The 19,827-nt window shown below is 38.8% G+C and overlaps 1 protein-coding gene across 2 annotated transcripts in view; it reads right to left on the minus strand.

Annotated features, from left to right (window-relative positions):
- The window catches only part of LOC128568155 (cell surface glycoprotein CD200 receptor 1-like), a 43,265-nt gene that overhangs the window by 6,333 nt on the left and 17,105 nt on the right, over nucleotides 1–19,827 (minus strand). For both annotated transcript variants that reach the window (XM_053565852.1, XM_053565853.1), the window contains one exon: nucleotides 1,600–1,665. In XM_053565852.1, coding sequence (XP_053421827.1) covers nucleotides 1,600–1,665 — 66 coding nt within the window. The remainder of the gene's footprint in view (nucleotides 1–1,599; nucleotides 1,666–19,827) is intronic.

Genomic DNA, 19,827 nt, shown 5'->3' on the forward strand with positions numbered 1-19,827 from the left:
GCAACAAAACAAGAAAAAAGACTTAAATGTAAAGGCAATATTCTAAATCTAATCTTATGATGGAAGAGACTATTATATCTATCATACAATTCATGAAATAATTAGTAGTGTTCTTGTTTTCTCCTAAGGTTTGAACACAAAATATCAGTGAAATCAGAACTAAATGTTTTTCCCTGTGGTTATTTCAGATAAACATAAATGTGGGAAGTATATGTTTCTTTCATTAAAAGTAATAACATGGCATTCAGGGGGAGCTAGCTGGACATTTTAGAATTTATTTTTTTATTTAAAAAAATCACAAAGTCAATGATATCCACAGATCTTTTATAACATCTGTAATTTCACCAGGTAAGACATCACATAAAAATGGAAAATGATAACCAGGTGCAGTGGCTCACACCTATAATCCTAGCACCGTGGGAGGCTGAAGCTGGAGGATCACTAGAGGTCATGAGTTCAAGACCAGCCTGAGCAAGAGCAAGACCTGTCTCTACTAAATATAGAATAACTAGCCAGGCATTGTGGCAAGTGACCATAGTCCCAGTTACTTGGGAGGCTGAGGCAGGAGGATCACTCAAGCTCAGGAGTTTGAGGTTTCTATTAGGCTGATGCCATAGCACTCTACCCAGGGTGACAAAGAAAGACTGTCTCAAAAAAAAAAAAAAAGAAAGAAAGAAAGAAAAGAAAAGAAAAAGAAAAACTAATTATGCACACTGATGAGATGCTGAAAAATATTTGTTTCTGGTGAAAAAATAGTTTAGTCCATAATTGAAAAAAAAAAAGATTTGTTTTCTTCTAGATGTTTTCCATAAAAAAGATTTTATTGAAAACGTATGACATTATGAAACATAGCTTGTGGAACACTTTCCCTTCCTTTTTTGTTAGTCACACATATACCCCCAGATAGTTTAGCTATGAACCTTGCTTGCAGATTTTGTGTTTGTATGTTCAATATAATTATCACAAGTAACATAGAAGCTGACCTCTTTTGTTAATCTTTTCAGGTAAAAATTAAGCCAGGATCCTAGAAGAATCTTCTAACATAGAACCTCAGGCTTCCCATAAACCGATAACTATGTGTCCATGACTGATAGGAGCCTACTGAGAAATGATAGTATCTGTCATATCATCTGTCATCTGCAATAGGGACAAGTGTCAGTAATGGTATTACTGTAACCTGAGCTGGACCAGCTATAGTGGGACATTTTTGTTTATGTAAACAAAACAAGTTTTTGCTAAACTTCTCTCTTCTCTCTTATTTTTGTGTCACCTGTCTCTCTGTGGCACTGAAGCCGGGCATTTCATGGTCCAATAACAATCACATAACTAGATGAAGACAGAGGCAGGACTTTCACACAGATCTGAGAGGCACTTATATCCACTCTCTTTTCACCACCTCAACTTAGCAAAGGTTCAGAGACAAGCAAGAACATGGCTTGTTTGGGAACAACTGGAGAGTTCCTCAGCCCACAATGCTCAGATAACCATATTCTTCACATAGTCACAAGGCTTCCCCCAGCCAGGACATCGCCTAATGTTTCTACAAAGTTCGACCCTCCATCCCCCTGGTACTGGCCACTGCAAAAGGAAGCATGTTACCTTCTGAGAGAGGTACTGAAGAGTTCTGTATCATCTGATTTCCATCCGTATTTGAACTATTTGAAGCTAGAAAATATAGAGAGAAAAATAATGAAACCAAGTTTATGTATTCAGAGTGGAAGCCACTATCTCACATAGTTTTATTCAATAGAATAGACAATCAGGCAAGCATAACTAAAATTATGCGAAACTCAATTCAATAAAATAAGGGAACAATTACATTTAACAAAATAATATATATCATAAAAAGAAACAAATGGAAATCTTTGGGCTGAAAAATTCAATAAAACAATTTTAAATGCAATCTAGAGATTCAACAACAGACTAGACTAAGCAGAGGAAAGAATGTCTAAGCTTGAATACAGGACATTTGAAATAACTCAGGCAGATAAGAGAAAATATTTTTTTAAAAAGGTATGAAGAAAGCCTATAGGACTTATGGGACACAGTAAGTGAATAAATATTTACATTATGAAAATTCCAGAAGAAGAGAATAGAAAAGTCATAGAAAATGTATTTAATGAAATTATAGCAGAAAACTTCCCAAGTCTTGGGAGAGAAATGTATATGCAGATCCAGAAAGCACAACATTTTCCAAAAATATTTAACCCAAACAAGTCTTCTGTAAGACAGAGATAGCATAGTTAAATTATCAAAAGACAAAGACAAAGACAAAAAAAGGATTTTTTTTTTTTTTTTTTTTTTTTTTTGTAGAGACAGTTTCACTTTATTGCTCTTGGTAGAGTGCTGTGGTGTCACACGGCTCACAACAGCCTCCAACTCCTGGGCTTAGGCGATTCTCTTGCCTCAGTCTCCCGAGTAGCAGGGACTACAGGCGCCCGCCACAACGCCCAGCTATTTTTTGGTTGCAGTTTGGCCGGGGCTGGGCTTGAACCCGCCACCTTCGGCATATGGGGCCGGCGCCCTACTCACTGAGCCACAGGCACTGCCCAAAAAAAGGATTTTTAAAACAGCGAGAGAAAAGCATCAAGCCTCATAAAAGGGAATCCACATTACGCTAAGAGCATATCTCTCAGAAGAAGCCTTAGCAGGCCAGGAGAAAATGGGATGATAAATTTAAAGTACTGAAAGGAAAAAAAAACTCCCATCAAGAATATATGTCCAGCAAAGCTATTCTTCAAAATTGATGGAGAAATAAAACTTTTCTCAGACAAGCAAAAACTAAGGAATTCACCACCACTAGACTGACCTTACTGTAAGTCAAATAATTATACATCTGGAAGCAAAAAGAAAATATATATATCCACCATCATGAAAACATGCAAAATTATAAAACTCACAAGGAAAGTTGATAAAAGAAGGAGAAAGAGAAAGTAATAAAATCTTATCCCTACAGAAAACTGCAAAATTAAACAATAAGAAAAGGAATAAGGAACAAGGGATACACAAAACAGGAAACCATCAATAAAATGACTGGAGTAAGTCCTCACCTATCAATAATAACTTTAGATGTAAACAGACTGAACCCCTTAATTGAAAAATATAGACTGGCCAAATTAATTTTTTTAAAAAAGACCCAACTTATTGCTTCATATGACAAACTCACCCCATCTATAAAGACACAAATGAGGGGGAGGGGCAAGATGGCCAACTGGAAACAGCCTCTGACAGAAGCTCCTGTCCAGAGAGAAGGATAATGTCCAGAAAATATCCAATTAAACAGAAGACAGGGAGCCCAGCTGAAAGAGAAGTGAGATAACTGCAGGTCACCCCTGCTGAGGCAAGCTGCGACTCCAAGACAACAATCTTGAGGTACAAAACTCAATCGAAAGGAAAAGTGCCGGACTTCTCCTCCCAGAAAGCTACAGGTTCTTTTTCTCTTTTCCTTTCACTCTTCGTTTGCTCCTGTGCATTTTCTACAGGTGAGCAGTGAACGGAGGATCCCTTGTCTCAACCCATGGGTGTGAGCAGTACGAAGTGGGGACTACTTCCTCCAGAGGGACACTGAGGTGGCTCTGAACATTCTCTTACCAGGCAGAAAAAATTGAATTAATATTTTCCCTGCCATTCTGAATTTCCAGTCCACCCTTCCTCCCTCACCAGATAAACCAGATCCCTAACCACTGCAGAGACTGAGGGAGGAAGCTCATGAGCAGTGCCTCCCCCTCCCTGCCTGCCTGACTGAGTACCCAGCCCTCTGCCCAGACTAACCTGGAGCCCTGCGCCCGCATTCTCCCTGCCCTCCCTGTCTCCAAGTGCAATGTGGGTCCTGAGCCCTGCCCCCATGCCCTCCCTGCCTCTGTGCCACACCTGCCCAGCCGGAGACCCACTGAGGCCACGCGCTGCCCAGCTAGAGACTCACTGAGCCTGTTTGCTGTGCTATGCCCACCCAGCTGGAGACCCACTGAGACTGAGCACCGCACTCCTCCTGGCTTGATACCTGCTGAGGCTGCGCACCAAGCCCACACTGCCTCCATGTCAGGCCTCCACCCAATTAGAATCACCAGTGGAGTAGTGTTCTCCTTGCTGAAGTCACCAGGCACTGGACACTGCCAGAATCATGTGCAGCGTACTCCTGCTGCCAGATCTTGTGCAGCACACACCTAGAACTGCTTCTACAGCCAGAATTCTCTGGCTTTGACAGTGGCAGAAGAGCTGTGCAGGGGCACTTACCAGAAAGATCCAGCAACAATAGAGTGATCACACTGGGGTCTAATCTTGGAGAAACACCCCCCCAACTCTGTGCACTGCCAGATCAAATCAGAACTCACTCTATAGGGATACTGATGCTGCAGAGCGGCAGGGGCAAAGGCGCAGTGGCTAAGGGAGATAAGCATTTGCTGGCCTGGTACCCCCAGGATTAGACTGAGCCCAAGTGGAACACTCACCAGTGGAAATTGAACACCTGAGGCAGGCAGGCCTCAGATCCCACAGGTTGCTGGTAGCCGAGGGCAGTGGCTGGGCCTCAGGGGCATTGACCTTCCTTTGACTCTGACAGGCACTAAGCCCTGGCACTTCACATTATTGAAGGGAGCAGGACTGCAGCCATGCAGAGTCACCAGTGATTGGGCATGAAAAAGGAGCAAAGTGGAGAAAGAGATGCAGCACCCTGGTCCTATTGTACTACCAGGCAGGACTTTCTGACTCTGTAGAGCACTGGAGAGAGCCAAATCTGAGAGCCAGTAGACCTCTGCTATCTAGCTGCTGGGGACTTTTCATACTCTCCCACCTGAGAGTTTGTACTGACTGGGTCAATTGGTTCAGAACCCCTAACTTGGGACAATCACCCAAGGACCCTCTCGGATGATACGCTGATTGTGTAGTAACAGGAAGGGTCGATTTTCCCATTCCAGTTGTGTCTGGGGAGGTGGGGTTTCTTAATTGCTTGTATTTCTTCACAGCTAAGACTTCACCAGAGTCACTGATCCACCAGTATCAGGCAAGAACCAGTTGAATACAAGACTGAGCCACCTAACCCCACCATACCAAGCGGGTTCCCCAAGCCTCAAACTGTAATACTGTACAGGTCCTTTGCAAAGCTAAAGGGGAAAAAGCTGCAGTCATCAGTCTCTGATCCTTAACAAAGGGCTGGTTAACCACAACCCCAGGAAACCCCAATCCAATCTCACCTTACCAGACCACCTATCCAACAGTGAAAAACAATCATGAGGCAGAATCAGTGGAAAAACACTGGCAACATGAACAATCAGAATAGATCAACTTCCCCAAGAAACGATAAAGCAGACACAGCACAAGATCCTATTCACAAACAAATGGCTGAGATGTCAGAAATCGAGTTCAGAGTCTGGATAGTAAATAAGATCAACAACATGGAGGAAATGATGAAATTAGAATTTAAAGCAGAAATTCAAAAGATGTCTCAATAATTCAACGAATTTAAAGGCAAAATGACCAAAAATTTTGACACAATAAAGCAAGAATTTGCAGCCCTCAAAGATTTTAAAAAAACATGGTACAATCCCTCAGTAACAGAATGGACCAGGCAGAAGAAAGGATCTCCGATATTGAAGACAAAGCTTTTGAACACTCCCAAACACTCAATGAGGAAAAAAAAGTGGAGACCAAAAACAGATCATGCTCTCAGAGAGCTCTGGGATAATTCAAAGAGGTCTAATGTTCACCTTATAGGAATACCTGAAAGTGATGCGCTTGCTGTGAAGGATACAGATGCTCTGCTTCATGAAATAACTAAAGAGAAATTTCCAGACATGCCCAGAGATTTGGAAATTCAGATAGCAGACAGTTTTAGAACACCAGCACGACTCAACCCAAATAAAAATTCTCATAGACAGAGGCGGAGCAAGATGGCAGCCGAGTAACAGCTTCCTTGCATCTGGGCACCGTGAGTCTGGGGAGATAGGACTCCAGGCATCTCTGGCTGGTGGGATCTGCCTATGATCACTCCTGAGAGGATACAGGAAATCAGCGAGAGACTTCTGGACCCCAAGAGGAGGACTAAAACAGTGGAAAACCGGCAAGTGGTCGTGTGTGTTCAATCCGTCTAAACCCGCCCACAACTGTAAGTTCAGTAGCAGCAAGACTGCAAACCAGAAAGGCCTTCCTGTGAACTGTTTTGGTGTCTTTGGAAATGGAACTCAGCTGAACTGCCTTAGGGAGAGCCTGAGCGGGAGTGCAGAGAACTTTGGCCTTTGTCTAGGGCCCCAGTCTGAGCCGCTGAGCCAGACGGAGCTAAAAGTGTTTGGCTCTGGGTCACAGGCAGCCATTCTGAGCGATCTGCCCTGGCAAGCTCCGCCCTCAGGGTCACAGAGCTAGAATTGGGTGGGAAATGGTAACCCAGCAACCAAGTAGCCTAAGGGCGGGGTCTGAGCCGCCTTACAGACCTAACCCTCGGGGGCAGAGGGAGACCAGTTTTGGCACACAGGGTAAGTGGATAGCCACTTCAGCACTGATTCCAGCGACAAGCACTTCCCTGGGAAAGCTTCTGCTCAGCAAGTGAACAAGTTCAAAGTGCCTTTTAAGTGGGCTGAAGAGAGATTTAGGGTGTCTACCTGCTGGGGTTTGAGAAACTAGCAGCCTCCAGTCGTATCAGAACTATGATTAACATCTTATACCCCAGAAGACCACATGTTGCCCAGACAATATTCAACAACATATACATACTGCTTTGTTTTTGGTTGTGATTTTTTTTTTTTTTTGGTTTGGCTGGGTTTTTTTGTTTATTTTGAGGTTGTTGATGTTGTTTTGTTTTTTAAGTTCAACCTTTTCCATATAGATCCTTTTTCTTTCTCAATTTTTCTAGTTTCATTATAAGTTCGCATTGCTGCCTATTTCAATAATTAGAACTTCATTTTTGTTAGTGTTTCTACCATTATTATTTGGTTTTCCAGCCAATTTTATCCCGTAAAGTTTTCTGTTTGCTTGTTTTGGTTTGATTTATAGCAATTTTGTCTTTCCTCTCTACTTGGTGGAGGTGGGGTACTGTGTCTGATCAGATTAGCAAAGAGCTACTGACCTCAAGGGAACCACACAACTGGGCACCCCCAGAAGGTGGTTTTTTTTAAGGTTGTATCAAAGTACACTACTGTACACCTATATTGCTCTGTCTCCCTCTTTCTGTGCCTCTCTTCTTTTTGTCAATATTCCTTTTACCAACCCCCTCTCCTTTCTCCATTGTTCTTTTTTTTTCCTATCGCTCAGTCCTCCTTTCTTTCATCCCTTTTTTGCTCTTCAACCTTATCACACATCTGGTCCTGTAACCCTTAGTCCATAGGAATGAGAATTTAAAGAGCAAGAGGAAGTGAAAGGAAAATTAGGGCAAGGAAACAGATAAAAGAAACCACTCATGAGGAAGAATCAGCAGAAAACTCCAGGCAACATGAAGAACCAGTACAGAACAACCCTGCCAAGGGACCATGAGGTAGCTACTGCAGAGGATTCCACCTATACAGAAATGTTAGGAATGACAGAAAGGGAATTTAGAATACACATGTTGAAAACAATGAAAGAAATTATGGAAACAATGAAGGAAACTGCTAACAAAGTGGAAAATAACCAAAAGGAAATTCAAAAAAGAATCAAATAAGAGATGAAGGATATGAAGAATATAAAAAGGATATTGCAGAGCTGAAGGAACTGAAACAGTCAATTAGGGAACTTAAAGATGCAATGGAAAGTATCAGCAACAGGTTAGACCATGCAGAAGAAAGAATTTCAGAGGTAGAAGACAAAGTTTTTGAGATAACTCAGATAGTAAAAGAGGCAGAAAAGAAGAGAGAGAAAGCAGAACGTTCACTGTCAGAATTATGGGACTTTATGAAGCATTCCAACATATGAGTTATAAGAATCCCAGAAGGGGAAGAAGAATGCCCCCAGAGGAATGGATGCCATACTAGAGAATATTCTAAAAGAAAATTTCCCAAATATCACCAAAGATTCTGACACACTGCTTTCAGAGGGATATCGGACCCCAGGTCACCTCAACTCTAACCAAGCTTCTCCAAGACACATTGTGATGAACCTGTCCAAAGTCAAGACAAAAGAAAAGATTCTGCAAGCTACCAGGAGTAAGCGCCAGTTGACCTACAGGGGCAAATCCATCAGAGTGACCGCAGACTTCTCTGATGAAACTTTTCAAGCAAGAAGACAATGGTCATCTACTTTAATCTCCTTAAACAGAACAATTTCCAGCCCAGAATTCTGTACCCTGCTGAGCTAAGCTTCAAAATTGATGGAGAAATCAAATAATTTACGGATATACAAACATTGAGGAAATTCGCCACAACAAGACCAGCTCTACAGGAAATAATTCAACCTGTTCTGCACACTGACCACCACAATGGATCAGCAGCAAAGTAAGAACTCAGAAATTAAAGGACAGAACCTAACCTCCACACTGATGCAAAAGATAAAACTAAGCAATGGACTCTCACAAAATAAAACGAATAGAATACTACCACACTTATCAATTATCTCAATAAATGTTAATGGCTTGAATTCCCCACTGAAGAGACATAGATTGGTTGACTCGATTAAAAAACACAAGCCATCCATTTGCTGTCTGCAAGAAACACACCTGGCTTCAAATGACAAATTAAAGCTCCGAGTCAAGGGTTGGAAGACAATTTTTCAGGCAAATGGAATTCAGAAGAAAAGAGGAGTTGCAATCTTATTTTCAGATACATGTGCATTTAAAGCAACTAAAGTCAAAAAAGACAAAGATGGTCACTTTATATTGGTCAAGGGAAAAATACAACAAGAAGGCATTTCAATTATAAATATCTATGCACCCAATTTAAATGCTCCCAGATTCTTGAAACAGACTTTACTCAGTCTGAGCAATATGATATCTGATAATACCATAATAACAGGGGACCTGAACACTCCTCTTACAGAGCTGGACAGATCCTCTAAACAGAAATTAAACAAGGATATAAGAGATTTAAATGAGACCCTAGAACAACTGTGCTTGATAGATGCATATAGAACACTCCATCCCAAAGATAAAGAATATACATTCTTCTCATCGCCCCATGGAACATTCTCCAAAATTGATCATATCCTGGGACACAAAACAAATATCAACAGAATCAAAACAACTGAAATTTTACCTTGTATCTTCTCAGACCATAAAGCACTAAAGGTGGAACTCAACTCTAACAAAAATGCTCGACCCCACCCAAAGCCAAGGAAATTAAACAATCTTCTGTTGAATAACAGATGGGTGCAGGAAGAAATAAAACAGGAAATCATTAACTTCCTTGTTAATGAAGACACAAGCTACCAAAACCTGTGGGATACTGCAAAAGCAGTTTTGAGAGGAAAGTTCATCACTTTAGATGCCTACATTTGAAAAACAGAAAGAGAGCACATCAACAATCTCACAAGAGATCTTATGGAATTGGAAAAAGAAGAACAATCTAAGCCGAAACTCAGTAGAATAAAAGAAATATCCAAAATCAAATCAGAGATCAATGAAACTGAAAACAAAAGAATCATTCAGAAAATTAATGAAACAAGGAGTTGGTTTTTTGAAAAAATAAATAAAATAGATAAACCATTGGCCAGACTAATGAGGAATAGAAAAGTAAAATCTCTAGTAAGCTCAATCAGAAATGATAAAGGGGAAATAACAACTGATCCCACAGAGATACAAGAGATCATCTCTGAATACTACCAGAAACTCTATGCCCAGAAATTTGACAATGTGAAAGAAATGGATCAATATTTGGAATCACACCCTCTCCCTTGACTCAGCCAGGAAGAAATAGAGCTCCTGAACAGACCAATTTCAAGCACTGAGATCAAAGAAACAATAAAAAATCTTCTAACCAAAAAATGCCCTTGTCCAGATGGCTTCACTCCAGAATTCTATCAAACCTTCAAGGAAGAGCTTATTCCTGTACTGCAGAAATTATTCCAAAAAATTGAGGAAGAAGGAATCTTCCCCAACACATTCTATGAAGCAAACATCACCCTGATACCAAAACCAGGAAAAGACCCAAACAAAAAGGAGAATTTCAGACCAATCTCACTCATGAATATAGACGCAAAAATTCTCAACAAAATCCTAGCCAGTAGATTACAGCTTATCGTCAAAAAAAGTCATTCATCATGATCAAGTAGGCTTCATCCCAGGGATGCAAGGCTAGTTTAACATACGCAAGTCTATATACGTTATCCACCATATTAACAGAGGCAAAAATAAAGCTCACATGATCCTCTCAATAGATGCAGAAAAAGCATTTGACAAAATCCAGCATCCTTTTCTAATTAGAACACTGAAGAGTATAGGCATCGGTGGCACATTTCTAAAACTGATTGAAGCTATCTATGACAAACCCACAGCCAATATTTTACCGAATGGAGTAAAACTCAAAGCTTTCCCTCTTAGAACTGGAACCAGACAAGGTTGTCCTCTGTCACCTTTACTATTCAACGTAGTGCTGGAATTTCTAGCCAATACAATTAGGCAAGACAAGGAAATAAAGGGAATCCAAATGGGAGCAGAGGAGGTCAAACTCTCCCTCTTTGCTGACGACATGATCTTATACTTAGAGAACCCCAAAGACTCAACCACAAGACTCCTAGAAGTCATCAAAAAATACAGTAATGTTTCAGGATATAAAATCAATGTCCACAAGTCAGTAGCCTTTGTGTACACCAATAACAGTCAAGATGAGAAGCTAATTAAGGACACAACTCCCTTCACCATAGTTTCAAAGAAAATGAAATGCCTAGGAGTATACCTAACGAAGAAGGTGAAGGACCTCTATAAAGAAAACTATGAAATCCTCAGAAAGGAAATAGCAGAGGATATTAACAAATGGAAGAACATACCATGCTCATGGATGGGAAGAATCAACATTGTTAAAATGTCTATACTTCCCAAAGCAATCTACCTATTCAATGCCATTCCTATCAAAATACCAACATCGTACTTTCAAGATTTGGAAAAAATGATTCTGCGTTTTGTATGGAACCAGAAAAAAACCTATATAGCTAAGGCAGTTCTCTGTAACAAAAATAAAGCTGGGGGCATCAGCATACCAGATTTTAGTCTGTACTACAAAGCCATAGTGCTCAAGACAGCATGGTACTGGCACAAAAACAGAGACATAGACACTTGGAATCGAATTGAAAACCAAGAAATGAAACTAACATTTTACAACCACCTAATCTTTGATAAACCAAACAAGAACATACCTTGGGGGAAAGACTCCCTATTCAATAAATGGTGTTGGGACAACTGGATGTCTACATGTAAAAGACTGAAACTGGACCCACACCTTTCCCCACTCACAAAAATTGATTCAAGATGGATAAAGGACTTAAATTTAAGGCATGAAACAATAAAAATCCTCCAAGAAAGCATAGGAAAAACACTGGAAGATATTGGCCTGGGGAAAGACTTCATGAAGAAGACTGCCATGGCAATTGCAACAACAACAAAAATAAACAAATGGGACTTCATTAAACTGAAAAGTTTCTGTACAGCTAAGGACACAATAGCCAAAGCAAAGAGACAACCCACACAATGGGAAAGGATATTTGCATATTTTCAATCAGACAAAAGCTTGATAACTAGGATCTATAGAGAACTCAAATTAATCCACATGAAAAAAGCCAACAATCCCATATATCAATGGGCAAGAGACATGAATAGAACTTTCTCTAAAGACGACAGACGAATGGCTAACAAACACATGAAAAAATGTTCATCATCTCTATATATTAGAGAAATGCAAATCAAAACATCCCTGAGATATCATCTAACCCCAGTGAGAATGGCCCACATCACAAAACCTCAAAACTGCAGATGCTGGCGTGGATGTGGAGAGAAGGGAACACTTTTACACTGCTGGTGGGACTGCAAACTAGTACAACCTTTCTGGAAGGAAGTATGGAGAAACCTCAAAGCACTCAACCTAGACCTCCCATTTGATCCTGCAATTCCTTACTGGGCATCTACCCAGAAGGAAAGAAATCCTTTTATCATAAGGACACTTGTACTAGACTGTTTATTGCAGCTCAATTTACAATCGCCAAAATGTGGAAACAGCCTAAATGTCCACCAACCCAGGAATGGATTAACAAGCTGTGGTATATGTATACCGTGGAATACTATTCAGCCATTAAAAAAAAATGGAGACTTTACATCCTTCGTATTAACCTGGATGGACGTGGAAGACATTATTCTTAGTAAAGCATCACAAGAATGGAGAAGCATGAATCCTATGTACTCAATTTTGATATGAGGACAATTAATGACAATTATGGTTATGGGGGTGGAAGCAGAAATAAGGAAGGAGGGAGGGGGTGGGGCCATGGTGTGTGTCACACTTTATGGGGGCAAGACATGATTGCAAGAGGACTTTACCTAACAATTGCAATCAGTGTAACTGGCTTATTGTACCCTCAATGAATCCCCAACAATAAAAAAAAAATTAAAAAATAAAAAAATTCTCATAGACACATTATAATTGATTTCACTAAAGTTAGTAGGAAGGAGAAAATTCTGAAAACTGTACGATGTAAGAAAACCATTACACACAAGGGGAAGAACATTAGAATGACTGCAGTCCTCTCCACTGAAACCTTTCAAGCTAGAAGAGGGTGGTCATCAACCTTTAATTTCCTTAAACAAAATAACTTTCAACCCAGGATCCTGTATCCAGCTAAACTGAGTTTCATCTATGATGGAGAAATTAAATACTCTAATGACATTCACATGTTGAAGAAATTTGCCATTACTAAACCAGCTCTTCAGGATATTCTCAGACCTATCCCCCATAATGAACAACACAATCCTCCACCACCAAAGTAAAATCACTCAGAAACTTTTGATCAAATTCTAATATCCATAGTGGTGAAAGGATTAAAAATGTCCACTGGACTTTCAAAAATCTCAATACCCAAAACTCTGTCTGGTTTATCATTACTCTCAATTAATGTGAATGGATTAAATTTCCCTCTAAAGAGACACAGATTGGCTGACTGGATACAAAAACTCAGGCCAGGCAACTGCTGCATTCAAGAATCTCACCTTACTTTAAAAGATAAACATAGACTCAGGGAGAAGGGATGGTCGTCTATAATTCAGGCAAATGGAAATCAGAAAAAAGCAGGTGTTGCAATTTTATTCGCAGATACAGTAGGCTTTAAACCAATCAAAGTAAGAAAAAACAATGATGCTCACTTCTTATTTGTTAAGAACAACACTCAACATGATGAGATTTCAATTATCAACATTTATTCACCCAACCAGAATGCACCTCAATTTATAAGAGAAACTCTAACTGACATGAGCAATTTGATTTCCCCTAGCACCATAATTGTTGGAGACTTTAACACTCCTCTGGCAGCATTGCATAGATCCCCAAAAAAGAAGCTAAGCAAAGAAATTTTAGAATTAAATGTAACCTTTCAACATTTGTATCTAATAGACATCTGTAGAACATTTCATCCTAACAAAACCATATACACATTCTTCTCATCAGCCCATGGATCATCCTCCAAAATTGATCACATCTTAGGTCACAAGTCTAACCTCAACAAATTTAAAAGAATAGAAATCATTCCTTACATTTTCTTGGACACCACAGAATAAAAGTTGAACTCAGTAACAACAGGAATCTTCACACACATACAAAAACATGGAAACTAAATAACCTTATGCTGAACAATAGCTGGATCATAGATGAGATTAAGAAGGAAATAACCAAATTTTTGGAACAAAACAACAATGAAGAAATGAACTATCAAAACCTCTGGGATAAGGTATATTCCTAGGTATTTCATTTTCTTTGAAACTATGGTGAAGGGAGTGAAGGACCTCTATAAAGAAAACTATGAAATCCTCAGAAAGGAAATAGCAGAGGATATTAACAAATGGAAGAACATACCATGCTCATGGATGGGAAGAATCAACATTGTTAAAATGTCTATACTTCCCAAAGCAATCTACCTATTCAATGCCATTCCTATCAAAGTACCTACATCGTACTTTCAAGATTTGGAAAAAATGATTCTGCGTTTTGTATGGAACCGGAAAAAACCCCGCATAACTAAGGCAGTTCTTAGTAACAAAAATAAAGCTGGGGGCATCAGCATACCAGATTTTAGTCTGTACTACAAAGCCATAGTGCTCAAGACAGCATGGTACTGGCACAAAAACAGAGACATAGACACTTGGAATCGAATTGAACACCAAGAAATGAAACTAACATTTTACAACCACCTAATCTTTGATAAACCAAACAAGAACTTACCTTGGGGGAAAGACTCCCTATTCAATAAATGGTGTTGGGACAACTGGATGTCTACATGTAAAAGACTGAAACTGGACCCACACCTTTCCTCACTCACAAAAATTGACTCAAGATGGATAAAGGACTTAAATTTAAGGCATAAAACAATAAAAATCCTCAAAGAAAGCATAGGAAAAACACTGGAAGATATTGGCCTGGGGGAAGACTTCATGAAGAAGACTGCCATGGCAATTGCAACAACAACAAAAATAAACAAATGGGACTTCATTAAACTGAAAAGCTTCTGTACAGCTAAGGAGACAATAACCAAAGCAAAGAGACAACCCACACAATGGGAAAGGATATTTGCATATTTTCAATCAGACAAAAGCTTGATAACCAGGATCTATAGAGAACTCAAATTAATCCACATGAAAAAAGCCAACAATCCCTTATATCAATGGGCAAGAGACATGAATAGAACTTTCTCTAAAGACGACAGACGAATGGCTAACAAACACATGAAAAAATGTTCATCATCTCTATATATTAGAGAAATGCAAATCAAAACATCCCTGAGATATCATCTAACCCCAGTGAGAATGGCCCACATCACAAAACCTCAAAACTGCAGATGCTGGCGTGGATGTGGATTGAAGGGAACACTTTTACACTGCTGGTGGGACTGCAAACTAGTACAACCCTTCTGGAAGGAAGTATGGAGAAACCTCAAAGCACTCAACCTAGACCTCCCATTCGATCCTGCAATCCCATTACTGGGCATCTACCCAGAAGGAAAAAAATCCTTTTATCATAAGGATACTTGTACTAGACTGTTTATTGCAGCTCAATTTACAATCGCCAAAATGTGGAAACAGCCTAAATGCCCACCAACCCAGGAATGGATTAACAAGCTGTGGTATATGTATACCATGGAATACTATTCAGCCATTAAAAAAAATGGAGACTTTACATCCTTCGTATTAACCTGGATGGAAGTGGAAGACATTATTCTTAGTAAAGCATCACAAGAATGGAGAAGCATGAATCCTATGTACTCAATCTTGATATGAGGACAATTAATGACAATTAAGGTTATGGTGGGGGAAGCAGAAAGAGGGATGGAGGGAGGGGGGTGGGGCCTTGGTGTGTGTCACACTTTATGGGGGCAAGACATGATTGCAAGAGGGACTTTACCTAACAATTGTAATCAGTGTAACTGGCTTATTGTACCCTCAATGAATCCCCAACAATAATAAAATAAAATAAAATAAAATAAAATAAAAAAAACCTCTGGGATACAGCAAAGGCAGTCCTTAGAGGAAAAATTATAGCATTGCAAGCCTTCCTCAAGAGAATGGAAAGAGAGGAAAGTCAATAACTTAATGGGACATCTCAAGCAACTGGAAAAGGAAGAATATTCCAATTCCAAACCCAGTAGAAGAAAAGAAATAACCAAAATTAGAGAAGAATTAAATGAAAATGAAAACAAAAGAATCATACAACAGATCAAACAAAGAGTTGGTTTTTTGAAAAGGTCAATAAAATAGATAAACTGTTGGCTAACCTAACCAGAAGTAGAAGAGTAAAATCCCTAATTTCATCAATCAGAAATGATAAAGGCCAAATAACAACAGACTCCTCAGAAATTCAAAAAATCCTTAATGAATACTACATAAAACTCTACTCTCAAAAGTATCAAAATCTTAAGAACATAGATCAATACTTGGAAACATGCCACCCTCCTAGACTTAGCCAGAAAGAAGTGGAAATGTTGAACAAGCCTATAACAAGCTCTGAAATAGCATCAACTATAAGAAATCTCCCCAAAAAAGAAAAGCCCAGGACCAGATGACTTCACATCAGAATTCTACCAAACCTTTAAAGAGGAACTAGTACCTATATTACTTAATCTTTTCCAAAACATAGAAAAACAAAGAATACTTCCCAACTTATTCTATGAAGCAAATATCACCCTGATACCCAAACCAGGAAAAGACCCATCAAGAAAAGAAAATTATAAACCAATATGTCTAATGAATATTGATGCAAAAATATTCAATAAGATCCTAGCAAACAACATATCAAACAAATTATACACCACAACCAGGTGGATTTCATCCAAGGGTCCCAAGGATGGTTCAATATACATAAATCCATAAATATAATACATCACATAAACAAATTAAAAAACAAAGACCATATGATTCTCTCAATTGATGCAGAAAAAGCTTTTGACAATATCCAGCACCCTTTTTTGATCAGAACGCATAAGAAAATAGGTATAGATGGAACATTTCTTAAACTGATAGAGGCCATCTACAGCAAACCCACAGCCAATATCACAGTGAATGGAGTAAAATTGAAATCATTTCCACTCAGATCAGGAACCAGGCAAGGATGCCCACTGACTCCACTGCTTTTTAACATTGTAATGGAAGTCTTAGCCACCACAATCAGGCAAGAAAAGGCAATCAAGGGGATCCAAATAGGACCAGAGGAGATCAAACTGTCACTCCTGGCAGACAATATGATTATATAACTGGACAACCGCAGGGAATCAACTACAAAACTCCTATAAGTGATCAAGGAATATAGTAATGTCTCAGGATACAAGATGAACACTCATAAATCTGTAGCCTTTATATACACCAACAATAGTCAAGGGGAAAAAAACAATCAAGGATTCCATTCTCTTTACAATAGTGCCAAAGAAGATGAAATATCTGGGAGTGTATCTAACTAAGGACGTGAAAGATCTCTATAAAGAGACTATGAAACTCTGAGAAAAGAAATAGCTGAAGATGTTAACAAATGAAAAAATATACCATGCTCATGGCTGGGAAGAATCAACATTGTTAAAATGTCTATACTACCTAAAGCAATTTACAGATTTAACACAATCCCTATTAAAGCACCTCTCTCATATTTTAAAGACCTGAGAAATTAGTACTTTATTTTATATGGAAACAGAAAAAACTTCGAATAGCCAAGATATTACTCAGAAATAAAAACAAATTGGGAGGAATCACACTTCCAGAACTTCAGACAATATTATAAATCGATAGTGATCAAAACAGCCTGGTACTGGCACAAAAATAGAGAGGTAGATGTGTGGAACAGAATTGAAGACCAAGAGGTGAACCCAGACACTTATCATCATTTGATTTTTGATAAGTCTATTAAAAATATAAATTGGGGGAAAGATTCCCTATTCAATAAATGGTGTTGGAAGAATTGGCTGGCAACTTGTAGAAGACTGAACCTGGACCCACACCTTTCTCCTCTAAAAAAAATTGACTCTCACTGGTTAAAGGACTTAAACATAAGACACAAAACTATAAATATTCTTAGAGAAAGGGCAGGAGAAACGCTTGAAAAAATTGGCCTGGGAGAATACTTCTTGAGGAAGACACCCCGGACAATTGGAGCAATATCAAAAATACATTACTGGGATCTGATCAAATTAAAAAGCTTCTGCACTGCCAAAAACACACTAAGTAAAGCAAATAGACAGGCCTCAGAATGGGAGAGGATTTTTGCAAGTTATACTACCGACAAAGGTCTAATAACCAGAATCCACAGAGAACTCAAACTTATTACTAAGCAAAAAACAAGTGATCCCATTTCATTGTGGGCAAGACACATGAATAGAAGCTTCTCTGAAGATTAGACAGGTGTGTGGCCTACAGACACATGAAAAAATGCTCTTCATCTTTAATCATCAGAGAAATGCAAACAAAAACCTCTCTGACCATCTAACTCCAGTAAGAGTAGCCCACATCACAAAATCCCAAAACTACAGATGTTGGCGTGGATGTGGAGAAAAGGGAACACTTCTGCACTGCTGGTGGGAATGCAAGCTACTACGTTCCTTTTGGAAGGAAGTTTGGAGAACTCTCAGGGATCTAAATGTAGACCTGCCATTTCATCCTGCAATTCCTCTTCTAGGTGTATATCCAAAGGACCAAAAATCATTTGGCAATAAAGATATTTGCACCAGATTGTTCACTGAAGCTCAATTCATAATAACCAAATCATGGAAGAAGCCCAATTGCCCATCGACCCATGAATGGATTGATAAATTGTGGTACATATATACTATGGAATACTATGCAACAGTAAAAAAAATGGAGACTTTACCTCTTTTATGTTTACATGGATGGAGCTGGAAAATATTCTGCTTAGTAAAGTATCTCAGGAATGGAAAAAAACATATCCAATGTACTCAGTACTACTGTGAAACCAATTTATAATAACTCACACTTGCATATGAAAAATGAAACACAACTTTAGCCTAAGATGAAGGAGGGAAGGGGAGGGAGAGGGATGGGGAGGGGGTGGGAGGGATAGTAAGGGATAGTAGGGGGACCACAACTATCAAGCACATTGCAAATACAACTTGGATCTATCATGTGTAGAACACAAATGTCCTAATGTTATAATTGGGTAAATGAGGTGAAAGTTATATTGATTAATATGGTGTAAGCACTCCAATTTGTACAAATAATCAACACACTGAATTTGGCATAAATGTATTTATGATCTATGTACAAAAGACTTAATAATATATATATTTTTATATAAAATTATATATATATATAATTTTTAAAAAGACACAAATGAACTGAAAGAGAAAGGATGAAGAAAGATATTCCATACAAACAAAAAAGAAAATCAAGCCATAGTAACTATATTTATATCAGATGAAAGAGACCTTAAGTTAAAAAATGCAAAGAATGACAAACTCACCTCACCTATAAAGATACAAATAAACTGAAAGAGAAGGGATGAAAAAAGATATTCCATGCAAACAAAAACCAAAATCAAGCCAGAGTAACTATAGCCATTATCAGATAAAAGAGATCTTAAGTTAAAAAATGCAAAGAAGTACATCACAGAATCATACAGGACTCAATTCAGCAAAAAAAAAAATAATAATAATTATAAAAATACATGCACCCAACACCAGAGCACCCAGATATAAAATGCAAGTATTATTAGAGCTAAAGGGAGACATTGTACCCAATATAGTAACACTTGGAAACTTCAACACCCCTCTTTCAGCACTGAAAAGATCATTTGGACAGAAAATCAACAAAGCAGCGTTGGACCTAAACTGTATCATAGCTCTTCTTTTTTTTCAAGATGGCTGACTAGAAGTATTTTCAGCATACCCAATCCACTTAGAAGAACCAAAAATAGTGTGCAGACACACTTTGAATATATTATCAAAGAGACAACATGGGAGTTCAACAGAAATGCAAAAGAAAACTTCAAATTCTGGGAAGAAAGAGGAAAATAGTCAGCCCACATGACCAGGACCAGCCAAAAACTAAGCATAAAATACAGGAAGGAATGAGTGAGTGTATTTTTGTGGTTCACTTTCCACTGGGAAATTATATAATCACCATGGGAGAGCACCTTTATCCTCCTCAGCTCTGAATCTAACTTAAGGAGCAGCTAGGAGAATTAATTGCTTTAAGGAGTGCCCCCTGCACTCTCTCAGACCTATGCAGCTGCAGTAAGAAAATATTTC

This window comes from Nycticebus coucang, chromosome 16 (genome assembly GCF_027406575.1).
Source record: "Nycticebus coucang isolate mNycCou1 chromosome 16, mNycCou1.pri, whole genome shotgun sequence".
Taxonomy (NCBI): Eukaryota; Metazoa; Chordata; class Mammalia; order Primates; family Lorisidae; genus Nycticebus; species Nycticebus coucang.